The sequence below is a fragment of the Simochromis diagramma genome, unplaced genomic scaffold (genome assembly GCF_900408965.1).
Source record: "Simochromis diagramma unplaced genomic scaffold, fSimDia1.1 OVJJ01000308.1, whole genome shotgun sequence".
Taxonomy (NCBI): domain Eukaryota; kingdom Metazoa; phylum Chordata; class Actinopteri; order Cichliformes; family Cichlidae; genus Simochromis; species Simochromis diagramma.
In genome coordinates, this window is record NW_024386785.1 from 1,158,046 (window position 1) to 1,184,187 (window position 26,142).

The 26,142-nt window shown below is 41.8% G+C and overlaps 1 protein-coding gene across 7 annotated transcripts in view; it reads left to right on the forward strand.

Annotated features, from left to right (window-relative positions):
- magixa (MAGI family member, X-linked a) overlaps positions 1–25,355 on the forward strand; it is a 61,106-nt gene extending 35,751 nt beyond the window's left edge. For 4 of the 7 annotated variants that reach the window (XM_040022673.1, XM_040022670.1, XM_040022672.1 and 1 more), the window contains exons 14-21: positions 22–85; positions 503–721; positions 1,217–1,495; positions 14,335–14,529; positions 15,249–15,325; positions 15,692–15,841; positions 17,509–17,647; positions 20,294–25,355. In XM_040022673.1, coding sequence (XP_039878607.1) covers positions 22–85; positions 503–721; positions 1,217–1,495; positions 14,335–14,529; positions 15,249–15,325; positions 15,692–15,841; positions 17,509–17,647; positions 20,294–21,063 — 1,893 coding nt within the window. In that variant the 3' untranslated portion in view covers positions 21,064–25,355. Of the gene's footprint in view, positions 1–21; positions 86–502; positions 722–1,216; positions 1,496–14,334; positions 14,530–15,248; positions 15,326–15,691; positions 15,842–17,508; positions 17,648–18,992; positions 20,105–20,293 lie in introns of those variants that run through there. The other 3 variants (XM_040022677.1, XM_040022675.1, XM_040022674.1) reach the window with 3 other exon arrangements.
- Positions 25,356–26,142: the final 787 nt, after the last annotated feature.

The window sequence follows — 26,142 nt, forward strand, 5'->3', positions numbered from 1 at the left end:
CGAGTGTGTTTCCTTCCTCAGGTGCAGAGAGTGCTGCAGGAACACACCAAGCAGGGAGAGGTTGTACTTCTGGTCTACAGAGGAGGTAGATACGCCCGTTACCCCAACCCTGATTCACTGATGACTGTGACTGTTAATAACACCAATGCAAATCTAAGTATGTCGGGCTCAGGCTGCAGGATGTCTTCGTCTCATCAGCCAATGATTGTGTCATAAATGTTTATGCATTTTGACACTGGTTATATTTGGTGCAAACTAATCAATGTTATTGAACAGCATAGGTTATCCAGCAATTCCTAGAATGTAAATAAGCATGCAGAAATGGCCAATAATGTGTTTTCATTTTGAATGCATTCACATCGGGAGGCTTAGACTTAATTTCTATTGTCACTCACTGTTTTGGTTAACTTTAACTGGTTAACTGGTTTGATTAACTGCTTAACTTTAGATCATATCTATATGACATAATGAGAACTTAAGGGTTTACTCTTTCCTCCAACAGCTCCCGTATCCTCCCCAGTCGTCACCCCCAACATCTACAAACGCCTCATCATCCCACACGGAATGACCGGCCCTTCCTCCTCCCACCCCAACACTTCAGCCGACATGCCTTCCCCGTCCACGGGTGCCTTGGTGGGGGGTATTCCCCCACTCAGCCAGGCTGGTTTGGCCCTTGAGAGTCCCCAGGAGGGGCAACTACCAGCAGCAGGGAACCACCAAGGTAAAAGCATCCAAGAGTAGTAGTGAGGTGTGCTGCTAAGTGAGTGGCAACTGTGCCAGTAGCTGTTTTTGTTGGTGTATAAGTGACATGATTTCCCAGTTCTGCCTCAGAAACAGCTCCTGCAGAGGAAAATAATAAATGCATTTATTATTTAACAGAAAATTGGAAAACAAAAGGCAGATATTTCAGCACATTTCTACACTTCTACATATTTCTACTTAACTATGATGGGCTGTGTAAATATTTAAGTAAAATACTTTTTGTTGTAAAGCGAGAAAGCCAGAAAGAGGCAAAGGAAAATCATTTATTAAGGGAATCATTTAACAAATCTTGTGCTTTCCAAGCAAATCCAAAATGCCAGGTTTCTTTAGAATGATCATTTTTAGATGATGTGGGTCCCGTTGCACCCACAGTGTCGCCTAATTCTTAGCTATAAGCATCTTGAGATGACAGCTGTTGTGACTGAATACAAATAAAGCTGAACTGAATCCTTAGGTGCCCCTCCTGCCCAGACGCCTAACGGACCTCCAGCCTCGGCCCTCATCCAGAGCACTAGCTTCCTGGACTCAGTTCCTGTGACGCTGACCTTAGAGCCACGTGACTTGTTGGGCGTGGAGGAGAGCGCCGGCGGCCCTCCTGCACTCAGAGAGGGCGGACTAGGAGCCGTTCCTAAGGATGGAAGAGGAGGAGGAGTAAAGTCAGTGGATGTGGAGCTGAGGAGGCGACAAGGAGAAGGCTTTGGATTTGTTATCGCCTCTCAGGAAGTGAGTGGAGGTGAGTGGCAAAGAGTCCTCCGTATGTCCAGCTTCTGTCGGCGTCACCGCCTGTTATATGATTGAGTTTTGTATTTTAGGTCATCTTTTGAGGTTATATTTAGGTCCTGGAGTTTTCAGTTTGTTTTTACCTCCCCTGTGCTCCCTGTTTCCTCGTATCCAGGCTTAGTCTTTGTGTTAGGTCTTTTTCTGTGTCATTACTTTGTACTGTATTTTGGTGCTGTCTCTTGTGCCATGTATTTAGCTTTATTTCCCATTTGTCTCATTAGTTTGATTTTGTTCACCTGTGCCTTGTTTCCCCCAGCTGTGTTCTCTCTCCCTAATGACATCATGCCTCTATTTAAACCCTCAGTCTGCTTGTGTTGCTTGTTAACCTCCCCTTTGGGCCCCTGGTCTGTGTTTAGTATCGTAGATTATTTTCCTCACTTTATCCGTCCTAGTTTGACATTCCTGTGTGTGACGCACAAAGAAGTACAACAGAAACAGGATTCAAGAAGAATATACCTGAAACGGACAATAGAAAAACAACTGCTTCAAATTATCATTAAGCAAATGTTGTTTAGATGGTCTAGTGGTTAAATTGTGGCGATATTATTCTTCCAGCAAAAAGAAAATTTGACTGTTCATCCAAAACAAGAAGAGAAAGCAAACAAGTTATTTCCATTGATCACTAAATGGCGACAAATCAAACTGTTAGAAAAAGCAGGCAGTCAATTAGTGGAGAGAGCTATTGGACGTGAAAGGGACTTTCATTTGGTAATATATGTGATGGATAAGTAAGAAACACAACCTCTCTACTTAGCCCGAGGGGAAGTGGGTAATTTAAAAGTAAAGGAATTCAGTGGGCCGGATCACAGAGTTGGAAATGTTACCCACTGACACTTGAAATGGGTTAAAAATAAAACCTATTGAAATCCTTCAATCTCTCTGAAGATATAGGATGAAAAAAAAAGAAATGATGGAAACTTGAAAATTGTTTTTCAAGCCTGCTGTTCACCAGCGATCCAGAGTTCAAGTTCATATTCAAATAAACAAACATCTGATTTTGGAGGGAAGGGCAAGACTTTTTATACTGGTACAGTTTTGGTTTCTGTTTGAACAAGCTTTGGTGCATGCAGATAAAATTTATCTGTATTTGTTAAAAAGGACCAGAGGAGAAACAGGAAGTTTTGAACCGGATATCCATTATGTTCCTTCTGTACATTCTGGCTACAATAGAAGCTGAGAAAAATGGCTTCGTCAGCCTCAGGCCAGAGTTACCTTACTGATGTTTATACTGCTGTGATTTTAAGGCACTCAGCTGCAATAAAATAAAAGTTACTTGTAATAATTACAAAACAAGAGCACTTAGCTTATAAGTAACTATAACCCTGGGCACTAGATTTGCATATCACACAGTTTAGTTTGGGTTAATAAGCAACTCGTTTCACATGTAAACAAGCCGCGGGTGTACTGGGAGGAGTTAAAGCTTTCAGATAAAAGCAGCACAGTAATACATAAATGCAGTCCAAGATTCCCTCCTCCTGAAGCTGACACAAAAAGCAGCAGAAGCTGGACACAGTACAGTAGCTGTGCAAAAGCACTGAGGGATTTTCCACAGCTGGGTTTGTGGCGACTCTCTGGTTGATTTCAGCTGCACCTGAGCTTCTCTGGTCGGCATTCAGCTGGAAGGAACAGAGAACTGAGCGACAATGATACACAGCACTCCACTGCACCTCCTCCTTTGGAAATATAACAATCATCTCCACTGTTAGCATTCCTTCCCCTCCACATGAGTAATTTCCCTCCCACCGCTATCTGCTCTGCATAAGCCCCGCCCCCTCTGACTGTCCCTCTATCACTCACTGCAGCTCAGCTCACTCAGTCCAGCTCCTGCTTTTAGAGCCGCAACCTGCTTCACGCAGACAGCACAGAGAGACAGAAGGACAAACAGTGAGGACAGAGAAACAAGGACAGAGCATTGTTGAGGTCTCGGCTCGGTTCAGGTCTGAATTATCCATCATGTTGGAGCGACTGCAGTCAGCTCTGAAAACTGTCAAGGACTCCAAATGTAAGTTTAGTTTGGATTTTTAAGCTTTCTTCTAAATTCAAGGCTGACTTGGTTTCTGGGAGGTCCGTCCATCATCGTGTCTGTGCCTGAGCCGTATTGATTTAGAGTCCTGCTGTGTGTGGGTCAAAGGTACTCCTGAATTTGTACGTGCACTGCTGTGGAACAAGTTTTCACAGCCTGCTCCTCTTGTGCTTTGTTCCCTAGTAAAGTTTTTTTAAGAGGGTTTTTTGTCATCTGACTACAGGCTCTAACCAGATCGCCTGTGAACCATTTATTGTTGGGGTGAGGTTGCATAAGAAGAATCATCTCAGAAACTAGAAGTTGTTGCCTTTCAACACTGTTATCTTAAATGAGTTTTGTCCTGGGTTTGCATAATAATGGAAAAACCTACATAAAGCAGTACATTTGAACCCTAACCAACACTAGCTTATTAAGAAAATTAATGAATGTGCAACTTAAATGTTTTCTTTCTCATCTAAAGAGCCACATGCTGCTTCTTTATGTTTGATGATTCTCATCTAATGTGAGATTCTTCAAAGCTTCCAGTTGATACTAAAAAGTAATATCAGATTAGATACTGAGGAGTCCACCGATTCATGTTTGTCCACCACACAAAAGGGAAAGTGGAGTTTTGTGAAAATACAGTTGCAGTGGCAACAATAACAGTTTCTGTTTCTGGGTGTCAGTGGCATCAGAGTCCACAGTGTACGGGACAAAATAACAGGCTTTCACACTTCCTGCAGCATCTGGAAGAAACACTTGAATGTAGTCAGAGCTGGTAACATGTTTCTCTCCAGCTACTATGAATCTGTTTCCTCCCTTGCTCCCTCTTTAATCTAAACCCTTCTCCCTTTTATTCCTGTCTCCTTGTTCTCCTCCTCAATCTGTATCAGCTCTCAGGAATGTCTGAAATAGTTTCACCTCATTGAAAGTGTGTGTGTGTGTGTGTGTGTGTGTGTGTGTGTGTGTGTGTGTGTGTGTGTGTGTGTGTGTGTGTGTGTGTGTGTGTGTGTGTGTGTGTGTGTAAAGCTATCCTTGTGTGGACCAGTTTGAGTTTAGACCTTTGTGAGTGTCTGGTCCTCACTGTGGCTCAGACTGTATGATGTGGTTGTGTACAGGTCAGCACGCCTGCAGTTCAGCAGCAGCAGGTTTGCCCTGACTGTCAGCTCTGTCAGTGTTTGTAGGGTTTCATATGACTGACACAGGGTTGTGTTCAAGATTTCACTAAAAATGATGATGAGTGAGCTTCATTTAGGGTAAAGGTTTGGTTACTGTCGGTGGAGCTTCTGGTTTGGGTGGAACAGTGGAGCAGTGGTTAGCACTGGTGCCTCACAAGAAGGTCCTGCTGACCGACCGGGGCCTTTCAGTGTGGAGTTCACATGTTCTGCCTCGTTGGGACTCTCCAGGTGCTCCAACTTCCTCCCACAGTCCACTGACATGCTGGTTTGGTTTACTGGTAAATCTAAACTCTGTGTTAGCAGTGCAATAGACTGGTGACCTGTCCAGGTGTACTAAACCGCCGATGACTGCTTGGATTCCCATTTGTTTCTAATGTCAAAGTATATAACTAAAATCAACTAACAATTGATTAATGAGGATTATTTTAATAAGCTGCTCACTGCTACTTTCACTAAAACTTAGAAGGAAATGGTGACAATAGCAATATGTTGGGGACTATTTCCAGCAGTGGAGTGATCCACATTTGAGGCTTCAATGACTGTTTGGTGTGGAAGTATGGCGTTCTGTATGACAGAGTCAAAAATTAAACGTTTTTAGATAAAAGTGGGTTCTCGAGCAGAGATGAAATTAAAACTATGTGGCTCAAATACTCGATGCATTCAGCATGAGTTTAATATGCACATTCGATTTCTTGATGAGAACTCTTTGTCAGTTTGAAATGCAAAGTCGTCTGGCATTACGTTTCAGCTAAATGTTAGGGTTCACATTATCAGGACTTGTTTTGTATTCCCACAAGAAAGTTGAGCCCCTTCACTACGACGGTCCAAGCAGATTTATGTTCCCACATCATCAGTAATGCAAACATGCACAGGGCTGAAGGATGAGCTTGGTAGCAAATTTCAATTTTTAATTAAATAGTTCTTTAATTTTTGTTACCTTTGCTGTTTTCTGACAATATTAAAACAATGTGTGCGCCTGTGTGTAAGTTATGTAATATTAAATCTTCATGACATAACCCTTTGAAATTCACTCAGAGCTTAGCTTCATCTGCCGGCCTGTTTGTGTCCAGATGTGCTGTCTATTTCCAGCTGTGGTTCACTGTTAAAGGAGTCCCAAAATTAACATGAGAATAAATATGTAGCCTGTATTAATCCTTATAGTTCAACTATTCCTCTCATTTTCCATCTGTGTTTTTAGTTATGAATGATAGTTAAATAAAGGATTATTTATAATATCCTGGATCATTCTGACATCAAAAAGAAGTCATGTTGTACGGAGGTTTGAGAAAATGTAAACGCTTTTCTAATGAATTTCTGGTCTCAGTTGCTAATTTCAAGCCTCACTGAAAAGAAAACAACATTGAGTTGTAAATTATAATTCCATTTAAAGTCAAAGGGACAAATAAATACATTTTCACCATGAGTGTGCAGCATCCCTGGGTTTTTCAGTCACATGTGACCCCTTGTTTGGCTTCAGCATCCAAAGATGGTAATAGCAGAATCAGTCAGCAGCAAGAGGGCCTCATTAACCCTATAATGCCCTTTGTATCATATTTGATAGATGAGTTTCTGAGACCTCTATCGCATCAACATGATCAATACTTGCCATAATTTCAAAATGTTATCGACCAAACTTTTTTTTTTTTTGTCTAAAATTAACATTTTTGCTAATAAAAAGTTGCCAAAAACGGCCAAATCAAATCATAAACATGATATAGCGAAAAAAAAAAAAAAGTGAATTTTGTTATAAGGGTTAATAATCATCCCAGTTCCAAAAAATCTGAATTTTCTGGCTATTTCTTGATGGGTTGGGTTTTACAGGGTTAACCAATGGGTGACATCACTGTGGCCAGATCCATCTTTGGCTGGAAACAACCACCAAATAGCCAAAAGGACCAAAAATAATACATAGTGATGAGCATTACGTGTCCTTATTTAAAAACTGACCCGTTGTTATACATGCTGACTTCTTTCCTGTCCCATTCCAGTCACACTATGAACAGCAAAGCTCCCATTCCGCATGATTCCCAGAGGAATGCCGTGACTCAAAGGATTTCTGAAAAAACGTCAGCCTGTGCTCCCGAGGCGGTCGTGTGTCGAGTGTGAATGCGTCTGTTCGTGCTTTAGCATTCGGAATAGGAGATGTTAAACTTTCTATTAATAGCAGCTTTAATCCATAATTCAGCAGAATTATGAGCTGGGCTGTGTGTGTTTGACAAACTGGAGCGCAGGTGACTTCAGGCTTATTGGACTATGAAATTGGACAGACACACACATTTGTCTTTCAGCACTTGTGAGGACTTCCTGTACATGATGCATTAACGCGCTTCTTACCCTGAACCTGAACTCTCACCTGTGCTCTAGCAGTCTTCTGAAGCTCTCCCAAGGTGAGCTACAGACTCAACGTCCTCACAACGAGAAACATCCTCATGTATTTAACCATTCACCCGTAAAAGTCCCACAGCATAAAACTCCAAATATTAATACTCAGACATCATCTGCTTATTGCGCTGCTGACAAAATCTGTTTATTAGCATAACTCTGACTTTCTAAACACATAGAATTCAGTTATGTCGTGCTGCAGTGACGCGTGCTGGTATTACTTGGTTACATGTGGTCATATTTGAGTATTTATATTAAATTAGAGGCTATAGTCTGTATATAAATGGGAAGCATCAATAAAATCACTGCAAACATTCTGCTATGACACTGCTATAATCTGTCATAAAAGTGATGACAAACATATTTGAACCTCAGGACTCTGTGTGAGGCTGAGTTTACTGAAACTGTGTGAACTGATGTGTGTAAAAGTACAGATTATAATTTGCCACTTCATGGTTCAGGCTCATGACCCATGGCGACTAGTGGGAGAGGCATGACTTTAGTTATTGGATTCAATATGATTGGAATAAAGTGTAATAATAGGTGCTCCTGCTGTTCATGTGGTAACTACCTGACTTTGAGGATGCTCCGACAGCCCCTCCTGCAGATGGGAGGCCCCATGTTGCTCTTTAGGGCTGGACCTGTAGGCTGGCTTTATATATGTGCAGGTGAGCCTTCTGAAGCCAGTCAGAGGTGGGACTAAATCAGTAAGCAGGGCAATGATAATGCTGACAAAAAAACAATAATTGGTTGTGGCGCACATAAAGCGACTCCAGCACCTTCTGGGTGCCTCGTAGGTGAGGATATTCTGGCACGTCCTACTGGGAGGAGACCCCGGGGTAGATGGAGGACATCCTGAAGAAATTACATCTCTCAGCTGGCTCGGGAACGCCTTGGGAAATTTTCCGTACTATATTTTATGTTTTGAGACTTCAAACTGCAATATTGTGAGGACTGATTCTTAAATAATGCTTTTCTACTGAAGCAGTCTAAGTGCTTTATACAACATGCATCATTCACCCATTTATAGAAGCACTATCGAACATTTACACAATGAACACATCAGAGTCCCTCGGTCACCCCGGGATCGAACCACCAACCTTCCAATTAGTGGATTACCTGTTCTACCTCATGAGCTACAGACATGTGAACTGTAGATATAGATGGATATGAAATTGTGGAACATATTGAATATAGAAAACTCAGCAGATACAAAATGAATTTAGGTTTTTGTTTTTTCCAAGAGCTCTTTGTGTGCTTCCCCAACATGTAACTGTGTCTCCTGGGGTTGTTTTTCACTCTAGCAGACCTAAGGCTGGTTTAGAGCCAGAGCCTAATCTGAAATACAATTATTCATGTTTCAACAGTCAGAGCAGCGTCTCTTATCCGGGGGGAAAAAGTTCCAGTGTCGCAGGTCTAGAATCAGGATCCACTTACTTGCAGGATTATGAATACCAAATAAGACTTTATAAGTCCCACACACAAGTAAACTGGGCTTGAGTAAAAAGTAATTTAAAGCAGCAGTGTGCAGAAAACTACTGAGTTTTTTTCTTTTTTTTCATTTATAAAATGCCAGCTGGTGATAACAAAACATCAAATGGCAGGAAAATGTGATGAGTGTCATGAAGCTAGCTGTTATGTGTTGATGTTGATACGTTAACATGGCCTCTAGCCTTTTAGAGAGAAGGCAGAGCGGACTTGTTTGCGACTCTGCACCAGCAGAAAAGCACCTGGGTTCATGTGGGCAGACAGGAGGTATGTGTGATGTTTGAGGAATGTGGAAGAGGTCTTATGATGAGGATTTATTCTGTGTGCAGGCACAGGAGGGTCTTTTGGCAGCGTAACAACGTCAGTAAATCATTTTTGGTATTATATTCAAACCCCAAACAACCAAACAGCATCTTTTCTGAGCCATACACAGAAAACTGCATCAGAGTTTACCACAAGGACAGTAAATAAACAAAAACACGATGAGCCGCCTGACCAAAGAGTCTGGATCGTGGTGCTGGTTGTGGTGTTGTGGTGAAAATCATGAATGTTTAGTTACTTTGAGATATCAAGCTGAATTTTTCCTCAACAGGTTAATATTTTATTGGTTTTCTTTGTGCAGCACATCTGGAGTCAGAACTGTGGTTGGAGAAAGTGATCTAGCAAATGTTCTCATACATGATTCATGGAGTCAGACCCAGAGAGGCCTCACACGGAAGGAGAAGGAAATGTCCAGAAGTACATGTCAGGACATATGAAATAGTTGTATGTTTGAGCAGAAAAGAAAAAGCTGAATAGAAGTTTGATTTATGGATTTTTGGCACAATTTTTAAAGTTTTTTTATAGTTTCTTCAATAATTTAAGTTCTTTAACTTGTAGTTTCGGTCCCACACTTTACCCCCACCCTACATCGAAAACAAGAGACTTGTGTGAAACTGTTGACGTGATGTGTCAAGCTGAAAAGGAGGTTGGTCTTTACTTAGTCTCTACTTTGTTTTTACGGCAAAACTTTACCAGAGCCTAAAAAATACATTGTTCAGTGGACCAAGAGGGAACACGGGGCACTGTCATTAGGAGACACACAGGACTTTATCCTCTGGGATGGGGGGGGGGCTATGATTTGTAGAGGACACAGTTTTTGTATCTGTAAACCACCACAGTTGGTTTTACATCAGACAATTAAGATGTGAGTGCAGACGTGTGAGTTTCAGCTTTATTTCAAGGGTTTTAGAAAAACCTTTGCATGAACTTTTTGGGAATATTTGGATATTTTTATGCACATCCCCAAATTTTTAGAGGCTTAAAAGTAAACAAGTTAAAATGATTTTGAATGTTTTTAATACTTGAATGAAAACAAGACCAAATGCTGCATTTTTACAGGTTTTTACTGCCGTCACCTTCAGTTGCTGCTTGTGGGTCTCTCTGCCTTCTGTTTTCTATTTAATAACTGAAAAGCTGCCCTGTTGGGTTGAGATCAGCTGACTGGCTGTTAATTCCATTTCTTCACCTTGAGAAACTCTTGGGTTGCTTTTACTGTCTGCAGCTGCTGTTATTGGGTCATTGAAGGATCTGTCCTAATCTGAGCAGAGCGTATAACCATATACACTTCATAATTCATCCTGCTGCTTCTATCAGCAGTCACGTGATTAATGAACACCAGTGACCCAGTTCCACCAGTGACAATGACACGCCCCGAGAGTGTTCTTGACATGGTTAGATGTTGTAAAATAGTTTTTCTGAACAATGGAAAGAATTCTGTGATCATGCACTTCAGGCCAGTCCATTCATTGATTTTACCAGACTGTTGATTTTTTACTTGCTCTCTCTCTTCTTTACACTGAAAAGCTCTATAATACAAATTCAGCACTTTGAGTAAATGTCTGATGTCTGCTTCATTTGTAATCAAGTAACAAAGACGCGGGCCTGACCATGAAACTGCTTTGTCCTCTGAAAATGTGAGACTGTGTATAGAAACTATGGTCTCATAGTACCTGTGAGACCAGGCTGCTATCGTCCTGTAAGAAGCAACTGGATATGCATGAAGGCAAAGGCAGGGAGACAGATGTGTGCACAGAAATACAAAAGACACAAAGATTTGTAGTGACTGTTTATCAGTTTTGGGTTTTTTCTCATCGCTCTCTGCCTGCAGCTGTCAGCCTGGATATGATCACACTTCTCCTCCTCTGCTTCACTGAAGCATATTTCTCTCTCTGTAGCCTCGCGGTGCCTCCTCCACCGACTGAACACAGTGATCTCAGCACTTTCTTATCAGCTCACACGCTCGCATTCACCCTCCTACACCGTGTGTTTAAACAGCGTTAAATACACACTCTTTTGCCTCTTTGATATTTTAAAGCTTCTTAAAGTGACTTTAAAGGAGCAGGTGGGATTTTTGTCCTGCTTCGGTCCATTCTCTGCGAATCCTGTTTACATCGCAGTCCTGCCGAGTGCAGTCCAGTTTATTTGTTCAGGCTGTGTGTCTGAGCTGCAGGTCGACGGCAGCTATTCCTGAACAGCACGAAAAATTCTCATGCAGGTTTTCTCACGTCGGGGCAGCCTCTGTTTAATCAACTTTCAGCTTCATTTGAAGCAGTACGTTAATCCTCCAGAGTCAGTGATAAAAGCCAGCTGCATTTTTAATATTTTCAATATATATTTTTATATCAGATTATATCCTGTCCATTCATAGTGTGCACTGAACCAGCCAACAGGTGATTTAGAAATATTATGTGTATAAAAGTTCATTTCAGCTCATAATTTTTCAACTTTATAAATTTATACTCTACATAGGAACCCTTTTGCTCATTTTTGTACCTTTTTACAACTGTATTTTATTTCTCTATGACTGCTTTTTGTTGCTTTTTGGTCATCTTTGCCCATATTGCATATCTTTGTGCTCATTTCTTATTGTTGCCGTTATCATTTTTTAATCTCCTTTTAGTCATTTTGTGTCACTTGCTCATTTTACAAGTGGTTGCGCCCATTTTTTTGCCATTTTTATGGTTGTTTTGTGCATCATAAGTCAGTCAATATGCAGTGTTTTTGTTCTACATACCCCTAACAGCTGCTGTCTTTGTTAAACTGGGTCATGTGAGCAGGTTACTGTAATCAGGTGAGCTCTCTGGCCTTCAGTCACTTCATGTTTTATCTCCTAGACTTTACAACCTGAAACTGCACACAGTCAGGAGTTGGGACTCGGTGGTGGTTTCAGGGTCATCGGTTTGTGTATTTGCTGGTCATGTGACCACGCAGTCTGTTCAACCGGAAACGTTTTTTTCTTTTTCGTTTGTCTTCCATTTTCTTTGTTCTCAGTGATTCAACGATTAGTGTCTCTGAGCTAGAAAATCTTTCTGAGAATTTCCCCCCATGGTCCTCCCTCCCAGAGATTTCAACACTGGCTTGGATCAATGTGTGTGTGTGTGTGTGTGTGTGTGTGTGTCTGTCTGTCTTTGTGAGGACTGTCCTCACTTTAAAACAGACATTTAAAAGGATTTTTAAGGTTTTAGATTTGGTTTCGAGCTTCAGCTTTAGTTTATGTGCACTTAGTATGCGTGTTACGATAGAAATAATACAAAGGCATAATTCTGTATGTGATACCACACTATGGGGACTTGAACAGGTAAATAATTTAATACTACATCTTTGGTTTAAGGTTAGCTTAACTTCTGACCAGTGTGAATCTCCAGAAATGACTTTAAACACTACATTGGTGAACTTGGCTGTTACAAAAACAAACTCCTACAAATGTTTTTCCATCAGTTTAGTGATTAAAAAGGAAAAAAGTTCAGAGCAGGATCGAGCTGAGATTAACTGGTTCTAAACAAGATTTAGTATTGGTGCAAAGTCCACCAGTGATTAATGAACGTGCTCAGAAAGGCGCACCTCAGAGTGCCTCCACTGTGACAAATTTAAATATATATTTATATTTGATAGTAGGGATGGGAGAACTGGCTATTGTAGGAAACCGGTACCCAGTAGTCCAGTTCCTATCGATCCTGCTTATTGGTTCCTGCACTCGCACTACAATCAGCTGATGTCAGTTCGCGTGCCAGAGGAGGAAAATAGTGACACAGTCTGGAGTGTGGATGTGGACATTTATTTTTATTGCACAAAAGGACGAGATAAATGGTAAAGTGTAAAACTGCATCCAGGACAGAAACAACCGCATTATGCTGCTAACGCAACTTCGATGCAAGCATCTGCCGAGACAGCTTTATATTCTACAAAGAGAAAGATCTTAGAGACGTGTGTGTCCCCATTAGGGACTTGTGTTGGTGTGGGGTTGTAGCCTCAGGTTTATATTTTTAAATGGTGATAATGAGACATCGTGCTTCAGCCATATTACAGAGTAACATGAAAGTAACGAGTGTAATGAGAACTTTTTCCCGGGAGTAAATAACTGCATCATTTTTAAGAAAAGTGTTCTGTGTAATATGCGTAATAATGATTTTTTTTTGAGTAACAACTCCAACACTGATCATAACAAAGAGGTGAAATAACACGCACAAACATTTGACTACAGCATGCAATTAATTTGCATGAATATTATTTCTTTATTGCTGCTTGGTGGTGGCTCAACCCAATGAGAATCGATAAGGAATCAAGTCGATAAATGATATTGATAATGGAATCAGAATCACTATATTCTTATCAATTCCTTTCCCTATTTGGTAGCATGGCTCGACTATGGCTTCCTGCGCTGACATGGAAATGCATGACGCAGGGAGAGCACGCTATCCTGCCCTTCCGTGTACATATGTGAAAACCCCAGAGGCAAGGAGCGCAGAAGCACAGCACTCAGAACAGGCGTCAGTAACAACACGACATGGATTCATTCAGAAAAGGCCATAGCAGGAGTGCCTGGGGTGGAGGTGGGTTGCAGAGCGGATTGCACATGTGCAGCAACTTTACAAAGGTTAAAGCAACTCAAAGAGTACTTTCTTTAGGAAATTTGTGTCAAAGGTTTTCAGTTTGATTCAGTTTTCTGTTTAGAAATAGTGCACGTTGTACTGTGCTGTGGTTTCCCTCCTCCCCACTAACACTGCTACTGCCTGCATCACTTTCTCTTCATGCTAGAAATGGGAACTAAAGTTGCCAGAGTCCCAGTCGTTATATGTCTTGGCAGGTGGGCAGGGCTACTTTAATCAGGTGCACCATTAGTCTTAGTTTTGAGGACAAAATTACAATTACAGGCAAGTGTACATTATACTCAAACGTTGCTCTGTCCAACCTCACCAACACGTTTCTGTGACGGTGTTCGATCGATCCTGCCCTCACAGGACGCCTTTGGGTGTCACACAGGAGTGAAAACCAGATCACTGCTGTGTGCGAGTCTTTGTTTCTTTGTTTCTACTCTGTGCTGATAGACAACAGTCATGTGACCACCACAGGTCATACCAACACCCTGCAGATGGTGTTAATGTGGTTTGACTGTGGGTCTTTCTGCTCCTTTATTTAGCTGCACCAGCTGGTAGTTCAGCCAAGCAGAGTGAACAGGCCTCAATTATTAAAACTGAAGCACATGTATTATTACACAGCAGCGAGGAGAGAATACACAGCGTCGGCTAAAGTCTCACAGTTCTGAGTAAATCCTGTCCTAATCGTTAATTGTACTTTTTGGAAAAATATTTGGCAGGTTTCCGTGTTCTTATTTGTCATTTCAACTCAGCAGTCTGTACCAAAAATATCATGATTTGTCCAGGTGATGTCTGACCATGTGACCTCTTTCTCTCCTTTCTCCAGCCCCATCACTGATGTCTCACCGGTTCGTGACGGTGCGTCGTGGCAGCCCGGCGGCTCGCAGCGGGCAGATCCAGCCCGGAGACCAGCTGGAGGCGGTGGAGGGTCGGCCGGTCGCAGGTCTACAGCACCGAGACCTGGCCCAGATCCTGAGGAGAGCCGGGAACACACTGAGGCTGAGCATCACTCCTCGACACCGTATGAAAAAACACAGATACACTAAAAACACTTATACCTACAGTAAGGCCAGTAACTGTAAATAAGCCTTTTAGCTTCCTTTGCGTCACTTTTAAGCCAGCTTTCTTCTGATTGGTTACCTGAGCAGCAGGCGGGGCTTCTGTGCAGCTGGTTCTGGTTTCTTCCTGTTAAAAGGGAGTTTTTCCTTCCCACTGTCGCCAAATCTTTATAATATTATAGGGTCTGTAGCTTACAATATAAAGCACCTTGAGGGGACCGGTGTTGTGAAATGGCACTGCATAAAGAAACTGAACTCTAATTACTGCTAAGCCTGTGAAAGTGGAGCTGGGACATCAAATACTTTACAGAGAGCTCTAAAGTTAGACACAAGGACATCACAGTATTATAGCTTATACTTGTATGGCTGCTACACTAGCCGTGTCTCTCCAGTCAGACACTAAAATATTTTCCTTAGATTAATATTGCTTCAGCCTCTAATATCTCTGCCTCTCCCTCTGTGACAGCTGAGGCTCCAGCCCCCCTGCAATCCTGAATTGAATAAGCAGTTACGAAAGTGGATGGATGATGAAATATTTTTCCTAAACTGCTTAAATTAACAGATTTTGTACTGAAAGATAACACTTATCTTTCACGTCTTGATTGCCTAATTCTTAAACCTACTGTGATGGTAAATAGAGTCATCTCATCTCCCTTCTCATTGTCTTTTTCACTTCTTCCAGATTCCTCTTCCCTGACCGAAGCCGCAGATCTGGACATAGATGGTCGGATGATAAAAGGACCCAGAGGGAGGTCAAAGGTCGGTTTAACTTTTGTTTTGTTGTAATATTACTTTGATCGGCGACTGTCATCTTAAGCCTTCTTCACACATGAATTGCAGCCCTGAATTTGTCTTGACATGTGGTGCATGTGAGTGCACAAATGACCAGGTGTAGGTGTTCCACTTCCTGCACATCCTACCGAGGACAGGATGTGCAGGAAGCACCACTTAAATCAGAAAGTGTTTCCAGCTGTGCAAAAGTGTCTGAAGCAGACCGCTTCCTGCTGTGTGCTACATTTACATCTAAATTGTCTGAAGTTTACACTGGAAGACAGCTGTACTGTGGGACTGTCATTAAAGAGGCAGTACTGTTTAGTATCAGCAGTATTGTCTGTCTGTGTCCAGCAGGAGGAGTCAAAGTTCTACAGCGTGGACCTGGAGCGAGGTCCTACGGGTTTTGGTTTTTCTCTGAGGGGAGGCAGTGAATACAACATGGGACTGTATGTACTCGGGCTGATGGACGGGGGGCCAGCCCAGCGCAGCAACAAGATACAGGTACACGTGTACTCGTACTATTTAAATACACATACAGGTGCAAAATGCAAAATCCTGTTCATCATTTTAGATTTAGGTTCAGGCTGAGGTGTCAGTCGTTAGCTGTTTCACAACAAAAGTCTTAGTGAGGAGACCGAATTCTTGTTTTTATTGTGAAAGAGGTGCAGGAAGTCTTATTGGGGTTTTTTTCTTATTTATTTTAACAATAATCTAACCTCCTAATTAAAACCCTTCATTAATACTTTAATGCAGGTGAATCTATATGAGAGGAAAATCAAATCTGTACACCTTAAACATTAATGTGAACAGACGATCACAGGCATCCATTAAAAACATTTGGACATATTTCAGCGTCCTGATGAAACGAATGCGATGAGAAGTCTTTTCTTGACTCGGTAGAATAAACTCTGACAGTGAAACCATGAGCCTGATCCAGGATTTTCTCAGAGTTTCCGTCAACTGTTCGATTAGTAGATGACACCTTCTACCTGCTGAGCTGCAGGAGAGAAGCCTCCCCAGTGTTACTGCGTTTGTGCTGTGCAGAGATTCAGAGATGCTCTATTAAATCTACTGATGATTCGTCTGCAGAAACGCTCTCTGTGATCTGTCATATCTGGTACTGTTAAAACACACGACACCGCTGAGCCAAAACACTGACCTCCAGGGGAAGTGAACATCGTTGGGTGTCAGGTAGGGACAGTCCAAGTCTGCAGGGGTGAGGACTCACCTCAGACTTGTTTAGAGAACAAGTCTGACAAACTTCTGGGGACTTAAAGGATCTGCTGCTGATATATATGGAAGTCCAGTCCCACTGGGAAGCTCGGAAGTCAATTCTTGGCTGGTTCAAGGTGATGCCAGATTTGTGGAGAAAAAGTGGAGACTCAGAGTTGGTGTGATTGATGCTGGATCGGGTCTAAACGTGTTTCCTATATGAGCTGAGCTTCGGGCACAGTGAAACAGCAGGAAATGCAGCGGAGACGTTTCCACTCAGACAAACATCACTCAGGATCTCCGTCAAGTCGTTCTTTGTGATATTAAACCTTCTGAAATATTCAGAGCTTCACTTTGTGCCTGCAGCTCTGAGACTCCGATCATCAAACATTCAACATCGCAGCTGCTCGAATCGTTCTGCTTCCTTTTTTGTTGTTCCACAAAAAAAAGAACTTCACAAAATGCTCTGCAGCAAATGTAGCGCCCCCCAGAGGCCGAAATAGCCAACCTTTCTGAACAGTTTAAATCCTGATGACTCAAACCACCTGAATGTGTCATGTTTGTGCAGCATCTGTCAACTGCTAGTTGAACGTTTTTAAATGACACAGAGCTGAATTATGAACTGGATAATAAACAAAAGTGAATTAAAGTAAATATCTAAACAGTTTAAGCAGCTTTAGCACTTTAGATCTAAGAAGTAAAATATTGGACTGAAATATGGACTGAAAATAATAATAATAATCTGATCTGTAATTGTCTCTCTGATGTCTTGCAGCTGAATGTAGTTTTCAATACTGTCAGCTTCCTCAACAATCTACACAAAGACTTTTTCATTTCTGATGATTGCACATGCCCCCGCAGAGGATGTTTGTCGGTGCCTGAAATAACATATACTCAGTTTTATGCTTTATGCACTTTCCTCCTGATGGTAAACAAGGTGTCACCGTGTGTTGCAGGTGTCCGACCAGCTGGTGGAGATAAATGGAGACAGTACAGCAGGAATGACTCACAGTCAGGCCGTTGAGCAGATCAGAAGAGGAGGACATCGAATCCACCTCGTCCTCAAGAAGGGAAACGGATACGTGCCCGACTACGGTGAGACTTCACAGGACGGACTGTTACACATGACACAGCTGAGAGAAAACTGGGAGACATTCTCTCTGCTAAGACTTCAGTTTCAAGTTCTTCTTGATCCTCTCTGAATTCTTTAATCTTTTATATCTTTTAATCAAAATGGCACACGGTGAAGTTTGACCCCAAAGCATAGGAGGATCACTGAGTCACTCTGGGCGTGTGTCCAGGGGCACTCTGTCTCATTATCCATCTACAGCTTACAATCAGCAAGATTAATAATAATCCTGCTGACAAATACACAGATAAACCAGCAGCACTGAAAACTGCCTGGACTCTTTACTGACTCACTTGCTCTGTTAAGACAAGAGACTGAGGAAATAGCCGGGAAAGCTCTAACTTTCACAGCCTGCCCACAGCAGCTGAAAACTAACTTGTTCCAGGAGAGTTTGCATTTTCTGACCTCACAAGGTCAGAATTTGTGCAGAAAATCGCTTTTGTGTCTCTAGCAGCAGGGTTGCCAACAAATCGCTACAGACCTTCAAACTTCATGTGGCCTTCCGATTAGCTCAAGATCAGTGCATAGAGAGCTTCCAGGAATGGGTTTCTATGGCCGAGCAGCTGCATCCAAGGCTTACATCACCGAGTGCAATGCAAAGGGCTGGATGCATTGGTGTAAAGCACGCTGCCACTGGACTCTAGCGCATGGAGACATGTTCTCTGGAGTGATGAGTCACGCTTTTCCTACTGGCCTGCTGATGGATGAGTCAGGGTTTGGTGGTTGCCAGGGCAACGGCACTTGTCTGACTGCACTGTGGCAAGTGTAAAGTTTGGTGGAAACTCTTCTCATAGCTCAAAGAAACAGTAAAGCTTTAAAATAATAAGGTCAGTGAATTTGGAAGCAATCCGTGTAATTCCTAAAAGCTCAGGCGTCTGATTGCTCTCTGCGCTCAGCTTCAGAGCGTTTTTTCTTTTTAGGCTCTGCATGATGTCATCAAAAAATAGAATACCCATCCTAATATGGTCATCTCAGCTACAGAAGCCCCTCCCATCAGGTTTCATAAAAGGGGAGGAGTTAAAAAGTTTGTTTCAGGCAGCTTGAATAGCCCGGCCCACTATAAGATAAATAAGGATTATTTTGAATTGAGAGTTATGCAAAGCTACTCTATTAGAGTTCAAAAATATAAATATTGAGATGGAAATAAGAAGATGTTCATGAATACTCTGTTGAAGAGGCTTTTGTAAAGCACTCCCTCATCACTGACCTTTGACCTGTTTCCTCGGCTCTCTCACTGTTTGACTTAACTTTCTTTGACTCTCTTTTCCTCTCCTTCCTCTTGTTTTTCCTCCTTCTCCTCCTCCTCCTCAGTGGAGCTCTCCAGCCTGTCTCTCTGTATGACCAACTCTAAACAGGGGGAACCCTGCTTCTACGTGATTGGACGCACTGAAAACACGCGGTTGGTAACTCCGTGTTTTCCCATCTGCTTTCATTTTCTTCACTTTCACTTCATCAATCCTTCATCTTGACTGATCATCAGCTGCAGTCTGCAGCATTATAGTCACATGTGAATAGCCATCAGATTACTGTACTGAGTATTTTAAGTGTTATTATTTGCATGTAAAGCACCACACATATAGGTCCAGTACCTGATAGTGAGTAACCTGACAGTTTTATGTTGTTTCTGTTTAAAGGTACATTACCACCATCTTCTGGTGGTAGTAACATATTACAGCCAACCAGGTCCCGGTAAAAACCCTGACTGGCTTTAAGGTGTAGTGGTTAAAATATTTCTTACATGCAGAAAATCCCCAGTGTGACACGGAGAAGTGACACAGACTGAACTTTAGACTTTAGTGCCATCGTGTTGGTCATTTACACCCAGATTCAGAGGGGTGCCAAGTTAGCAGCTAATGTTAGCAAGCAGATTTAGATACCTAATCACTGCTGATTAAGACATTTGAAAAAAGTATTGAATTTCTGTGACCAGAACTGGAGCAAAAACTTCACGGACACCTCACAGCAGGCCTTATTATGCTGTTGATTTCATTAAAAGGCATCAACACCACAAACACAAATGATGCTTCCAGTTCAGTGGCTCATGATGGGAGAGGTGAGGCCCAGCAATCATTCGTTGGTTACACGAGCACACCTGTCCACCAAAGTAGCCACGCCCCTAACAATAATAATTTAAAAAGAGCAAGTTTCAAAACAATTCGACTACTTTGCATTAGAGAAACTGCAGATTTGGCACCTCAGCTTCATTTTTCAGCACTGATGTTTGCATATTTGTAGCAATAGAGAATGTGTATTCTAATATAATAGAGATATAAACCTTCAACAGTGCCAACATCTGAAATGTTTCTATTGTCATATCTTGGCTACATGATCATGAATTTCTGATTGAACCTCCTGCTTCATTTGTCCTGGTTGGGTTTGGTTCAGAGTCTGAACACAAAGCTTCAGACTTTCATATTAGACCCTGATTTAAAAAAAAAAAAGATTGGAAACATCAGCAGGGCTGGCAACAGCAGAGGTGCCCGTTGGTCACTTTGGTGATTTTTTTTTGACAGAAGAAAAACCTACTTTTAAAAAAATAAACAAAAGGAATAACCACAATAATTATTTGCAGATATTCAGATAATTATATTCTGTCTCTGTTTGTCCATAAGGCCCTGAGGAAAGAGCCCTCTCCCCCTCCTCCTCTTCACACACCGAGGAGCTGGATGTGGATACGATAACCATGACAACTGCCTCTCTTAGCCAGGAAATGAGACGAGGAAGTGGTGCGGGAGAAGGAGAGAGGAGGAGGAGAGAGAGAGAAACCAAAAGAAGAACAGGAGGATTAGGATTAGGGCCTCCTGCTCTGGACCTGGACATAGTGGAGGAGGAAGCACGGGTGCTGGAGAGGAGATGGCAAGAGGAGGAGCAAAGGGAGGAGAGGAAGAGAAGAAGTCAGACTGTCAGGCAGATGAAGCAGGATGAACTCAAGGAGCAGGGGAGGAGGAGCAGGAGCTTACCCAGGAGTGATGCCCGCCTCAGGGACTCACCTCTGTCAGAGGAGTCCAGAAGAGGAGGGGGAGAGCGGGAGAGGAGAGAGGAGAGAAGCAGCAGCACCAACCGCCGTGCAAAGCATGCTGGGAACTCGGCTGCATCTCAGAAGGCAGCGTTCTCCTTCCTCATGCCGCTGGACGATGACAGCAGTGACAGACATCTTTCCGACAGCGAATCAACATCCAGTTTTTCGGAGATGCACCTATCAGCAGCAAGCATCGCCACTGCTGGCTCGAGGGAGGAGTCTGATTGGAGGAGAGCTGAGTTGCCGTTGCAAGATGGAAACGGCCCGGGCCCTTGGCTGAAGCCGAGCACGCAGAGACTGACGCGGGTGCTGACGAGCAGTCAGATCCGTGGGCGGGGACTAGCGGGTGGGCTCTCTCTCTGATTGGCCAGCTGTGAGGGCATTCTCCTCTTTTATTTGCTGATTTTTTTTTTATTGGCTACTTATCAAGGGCTTTTTTGATTGGCCTGCTGGAGAAGACACACCTCCGTCTGTGTCTAACTGGATGACCACAGAAAACTCTGTTTGTAATTGGCTGGTGGGTGACATAACAGCTACACAGACCTGCCGAACCAACACCTTTAATATTACCCATCATGCCTCAGTACATCCTGAGACCTGTATCATAAAGCTATATCGGGCCGCCATCGCCTGTCAGACAATTTCAACCCTCCACTTATTTTATCTTCCTCTCGGGATTCTGTTTTATTTCGACTTGATTCGAGTAACATCCTAATACGGGTTAGGGTTAGATTACAGCGATTGAAACATTCACCAAATCACCGAGCTGCCTGTGGACAGCTGAACTCTTTGTGATACAGGCTCCTGGTCTGCAGACCTGATGTGACGTTTCCGTGTGAAACATCACGTCTGCGTTTCATGGCTTCATCACGATCATCTTCACTCGCATCCTTCCAACTTCAAAATGGTATGCAAACAACATCCGAACCGAACAACGGCGCTGTTTCGTGATTCTCTCTGTGTAATCTGAGCATGTGAATATTACTGGAATGATTTTTTTATTTTTATAAACGTGTAACAAAATTATTATTATAACGATATTAGAGATTAAATAGATCCAGAGATGATTTGATTTGCCTGCTTGCTTGTAAAAATGAAAGGAAAATAACCTGATGATGTAACAGAGCCATACACACGCACACACACATACAGATGTCAGGTCCAGCTGTGGTCCTGTCGGCTGTTGAGGAACATAACATCACCATGGCAACATGGCCTGTCTCTATAGCAACAGCCGCGGAGGAGCAGGACGACCTGCAGCTTTGGATCATAACAAGTGCCTCGTTTTGTTTCAGCCTTCGTCCTGCAGACTGTCGCTTCACAGAAGCTGCAGGCAGAGACGCACGCCGTCACTTCCTGCAACACGTCAAACAACGGCAAGACCTTTCAGACACCAAAATATCCCATCATGCAACAGCCAATACTGAGTTTAATGCTTTTTATAATTGAGACATACTTGAGCTAAGAATCAGTTTGTGTGCCACAAAAACAAAACGACCCCTCATGTTATCTGAATGTGTCTTTGCCTTAACTCCAGAGGTCCCAAAATTCGGGCGGCAACTAATTATTTTCACTACCGAGTAATCTTCATTGATTTTTTTTCCCCTATAAGATGTCAGAAAATAGTCAAAAGATTGTGCTGTAACTTGTCCAACCCATAAATGCATCTTCAGAGGCCTTTTATGGGTTTTCTTGTTGAAAGATGTTTAATTTACATCAAGTGAATCAAAGGAAATCATTAAATCCTGACTTCTTTTCTTCAGGCTTCAGAAAATCTGGCATTTTACCAACTAATTAAATTTATTGATTGATTTTGTAGCTCTGTTTAAAACAACAGGAACAAAATTTACACAGACCTCATCTGTAATCTATAAAATCTCAAAGTTAAATTAAATATAAATGGGTATCAGATATCTGCACCCTTAAGACATTTGTTAAGAGTGTAGAAATAGTTCTGTCATTTTATAGACAAATCAATGAGAAGCAACAGTACAGCCCTGTGTTTGCCATTTGGACTGAGGGTTAGTGTGCACTACAGAGATGTAAATAATATTAAATTAACAGATAAAACCAAAACACTGATTAATGTCCACAGGATAATGTGCAGAAGTTCAAGTTGAATAGTGCAAACAATCACGCACACGTCTCCGCTGAATCGAAATAGCAGAAGAAACAGTGTCTAGATTTTTCTTTTTGTTGTTCACGTAGCAGGTTTTTTAAGCCACATTTAAAATGTTTATTTTAAAGAGTTATTCACGCGAGAGTACTTTATTTAAACAACTAATAACGCTAACAACATGGTAAGGCTCCTTTTAAGGAGGACCTATTCTGCCTTCCCTGAGGTCTCGTGACAAACCAAAGTATTAAACATGTCGAAGTAAAACATGAAAGCCAAAAAATATTTAGAAATTAGTAAAATTATTTATAACAAATATTTTGTTTCTATTTTCACAATAAAATTGGCCAATCACATGGAAGTGGCTGTACAAAGGAACAGCGTAAGATCGGTAAAAGAAAACTACAAATCATGCTACGCTACGTTAGCTGAGTCCCCGAATAAAGACCAAAAGCTGGAAATGAGCAGAATAGGTCTCCTTTCAGAATCACACCGAAGAAATGTAAAGTTTTTAAAATAAAAGATTATATGATGTAAAAATAATAAAATGGTCACTGCTGTCTGCGGACAAACTGCAGAACAGTGTTTTCACACCTTATTTGTTGTCATTTATGGGCCGATGTACAGTACGTGCTGATGCTGATGTGTCAGATTAACTTAATGTTTTCAGTTTGTGCATCAAAACTCATCCAAAGACTGTTTATGAGATGAAGAAGCTTCACTCTGTAACAAAGCTGTAAAACGGCTCATTTTAGACCAATGAATGAAAACTATTTGTTGTCCAGACCCGAAGATGAAGGTTTTTTTTGTAAATGTCAAACTTTGGACTGTTGAAACGATATTTTAAAAATATAACCGTGAGCCGAGGAAAGTTATTTCATTTTCATAGACAAAACTATTAATCCAAAGCATTTTTCAGCAGGTTGTTAATCAACATTAAAAACAGCCGTTAGCTGGATGAGCTTCTTTTTGACAGAGTGAAACTTCATCCTCCTCCAGCTGCTTGTGTTTCAGGACAGTTAAACTTGATGTCAGATCAATATTTGAGCTGATCGGGGTCACAGCTTTATAGAGGGAAAGGGAATATGACGCTTGCGGAAAAAACAGGGTGTAAATATCAGATTTAAAAGCACCTGTTTTGTTTCAAAGATCAACAGTAACCCTTCCCTGTAACAGGTGTTTCTGATTTCGCTGTTTGTTTGTTTTTTAAGCTCAATCACGTCTGGAAACAGCTGGACTATTAATGACTAACCTCAGAGTAAATTTAAGAATATTTTCAAATATGACTTCAAATACAGATTAACCTGTTATTGCCATTACATTTGTTATTGGCAAGTAATTTGTAAGTAGCAAATCAGACTTTATTTTCTATTCAAAGCAAGCTCTCATATCGAATCTATTAAATAACAGGCTTGCTGCTGCATAGAGGGGACAATAACCACTTAACCCTTTCTGATGCCAGAAATCACATTTGCAATGCTAATGCAAACGTTACATATATGCTGACTTCACTGACCTTGATTTGCAGTGTAAAAATGAAAAAAGAGAAGAAAGAAGTAAAAATTGTAAAAAGTCTTTTTAATGCATCCCCCGTGAGGGGTTAAGCATCAGTTCACAAATACTCAGGATTCAGAGCCTCACTGAGGTCACGACAGAACATCCCTTTTTATGCTGAGGACAGTTCACTTCAAAAATCAGTTTTACAGATTTTCTTTCCTTTGAGCTGTTCATCCTTCTAGATGTCTTTGTTGTAAATTGCACAGTTTTGCAGTTTCTTATAGGAACTGCAGGATTTAGAAATCCAACTGCATCACTGTGCAGAAGGAAGAATGGCTCTGTCCATTAGAGAGAGGCAACTGAAATCAAGACTGTAAATTTAATAATATTTATTGCTTTGATGTGCTAAAAAAATACTTTGAAGTTATAAACCACACAAAAATAAATAAACCAACACCTCATCCATCGATCCATTACATCACTTGCATCATTTTAATGTCTGTTTCTATGTTCCATCCACAGCCTTAGCAGTTAAACTACAAACACCACAAACCCCTGTGCTACCCTTTAGCCCCACCCTTCTGCCTCCTGTCTTTTAGGGCATTAGGATGTTTGTCTTCTATGCATTTTCTAAGACTGTGTTCTAGTGACTGATTCCCTGATTGGTGCAAGCAGCGCCTAATCACAGGATCGCAGAGTCTGGACTAATGATTCTAACAAAGGATCTGATCATTCAGGTTCTGGTCCAGAGACAACCAGGAAGAGCCAAGTTCACGCTGGACTGAACAGTTTTACCATCAGACCTGCTCCCAGGCAGCAGGATGGAGGAACGCCACTCAGCTGTTTGCTTAATGCAGTTTTTATCTTCAGCAGTTGGCTGTAAACACGCAGAAGTGACTGAAGCAGCTGATCTGATCCGTCAGTGATCGCTCGGTGTCTTTAGATCCAGTCTGACTTTAAAACTCTGAGCTGGACCAACATCAGCTCAAGTAGGCCAAGCTAACTGTCTGCAGCCTTGTTCAATAAACAAGCTCATGTGAAATGAACTGATTATTTGGGAAAAGATCTTTATTTGCTTTCTGTTCTCAGGTCAGTGCCAGATAAAATCGCTTATGCTGACAGCTGAAGCACAGGATAGCAGGCTGAGGATACTGAGGCATGCATGACAAATAAAACATTCAAATTTAAAGCAACACTGTATTGATAAGCTTGAGCAAACAAGCAACCTCTATGACCCCAAGAGTTGCTGGAACAAACTTCATAATTTCTTTTCTTCTGGGTACTAGGCACAGGTGTGATTTTTAATCATTCAAAGACTCATTGTGTAGATATAGAAACTGTATTTAGACACGTGTGAAGCTAACATGTTACAAGTCTGCCACAACTATCAGTTTCAGGTGGAAGGCAATCTTTGAAGAGTACAGCCTTTTACCGTGACTATAGAGCTGATATTAAACCAAGGTGAGAAATGAGTAAAAATCCATATTTGATTATTTGTTCAAATAAGGCCTCGTTCACATGAGCATAGAGTAAAGCTTTATATTCAAACACTTGCTAACTCTCCTCCGAGCAGTAGTGAAATTTGAAAGTGTGACACACACTTTTCATCATTGGTCCAAGCCAGGTGGGTCACACCTACACAGTGTCCTACTGACCTTACTATACAGATGGCAAACATGTCGGAGTTCATTTGAAATACACTATTTGTGCTCACACTCACACACTCCAAAGCTGGAGTGTTTCCTTGATGAATACACAAAGGTGGATCCTCTGTCACGAGCCTCTCTAGCACACCGTCCAGGCATCTGCTAATGACAGCAATGTAAAAA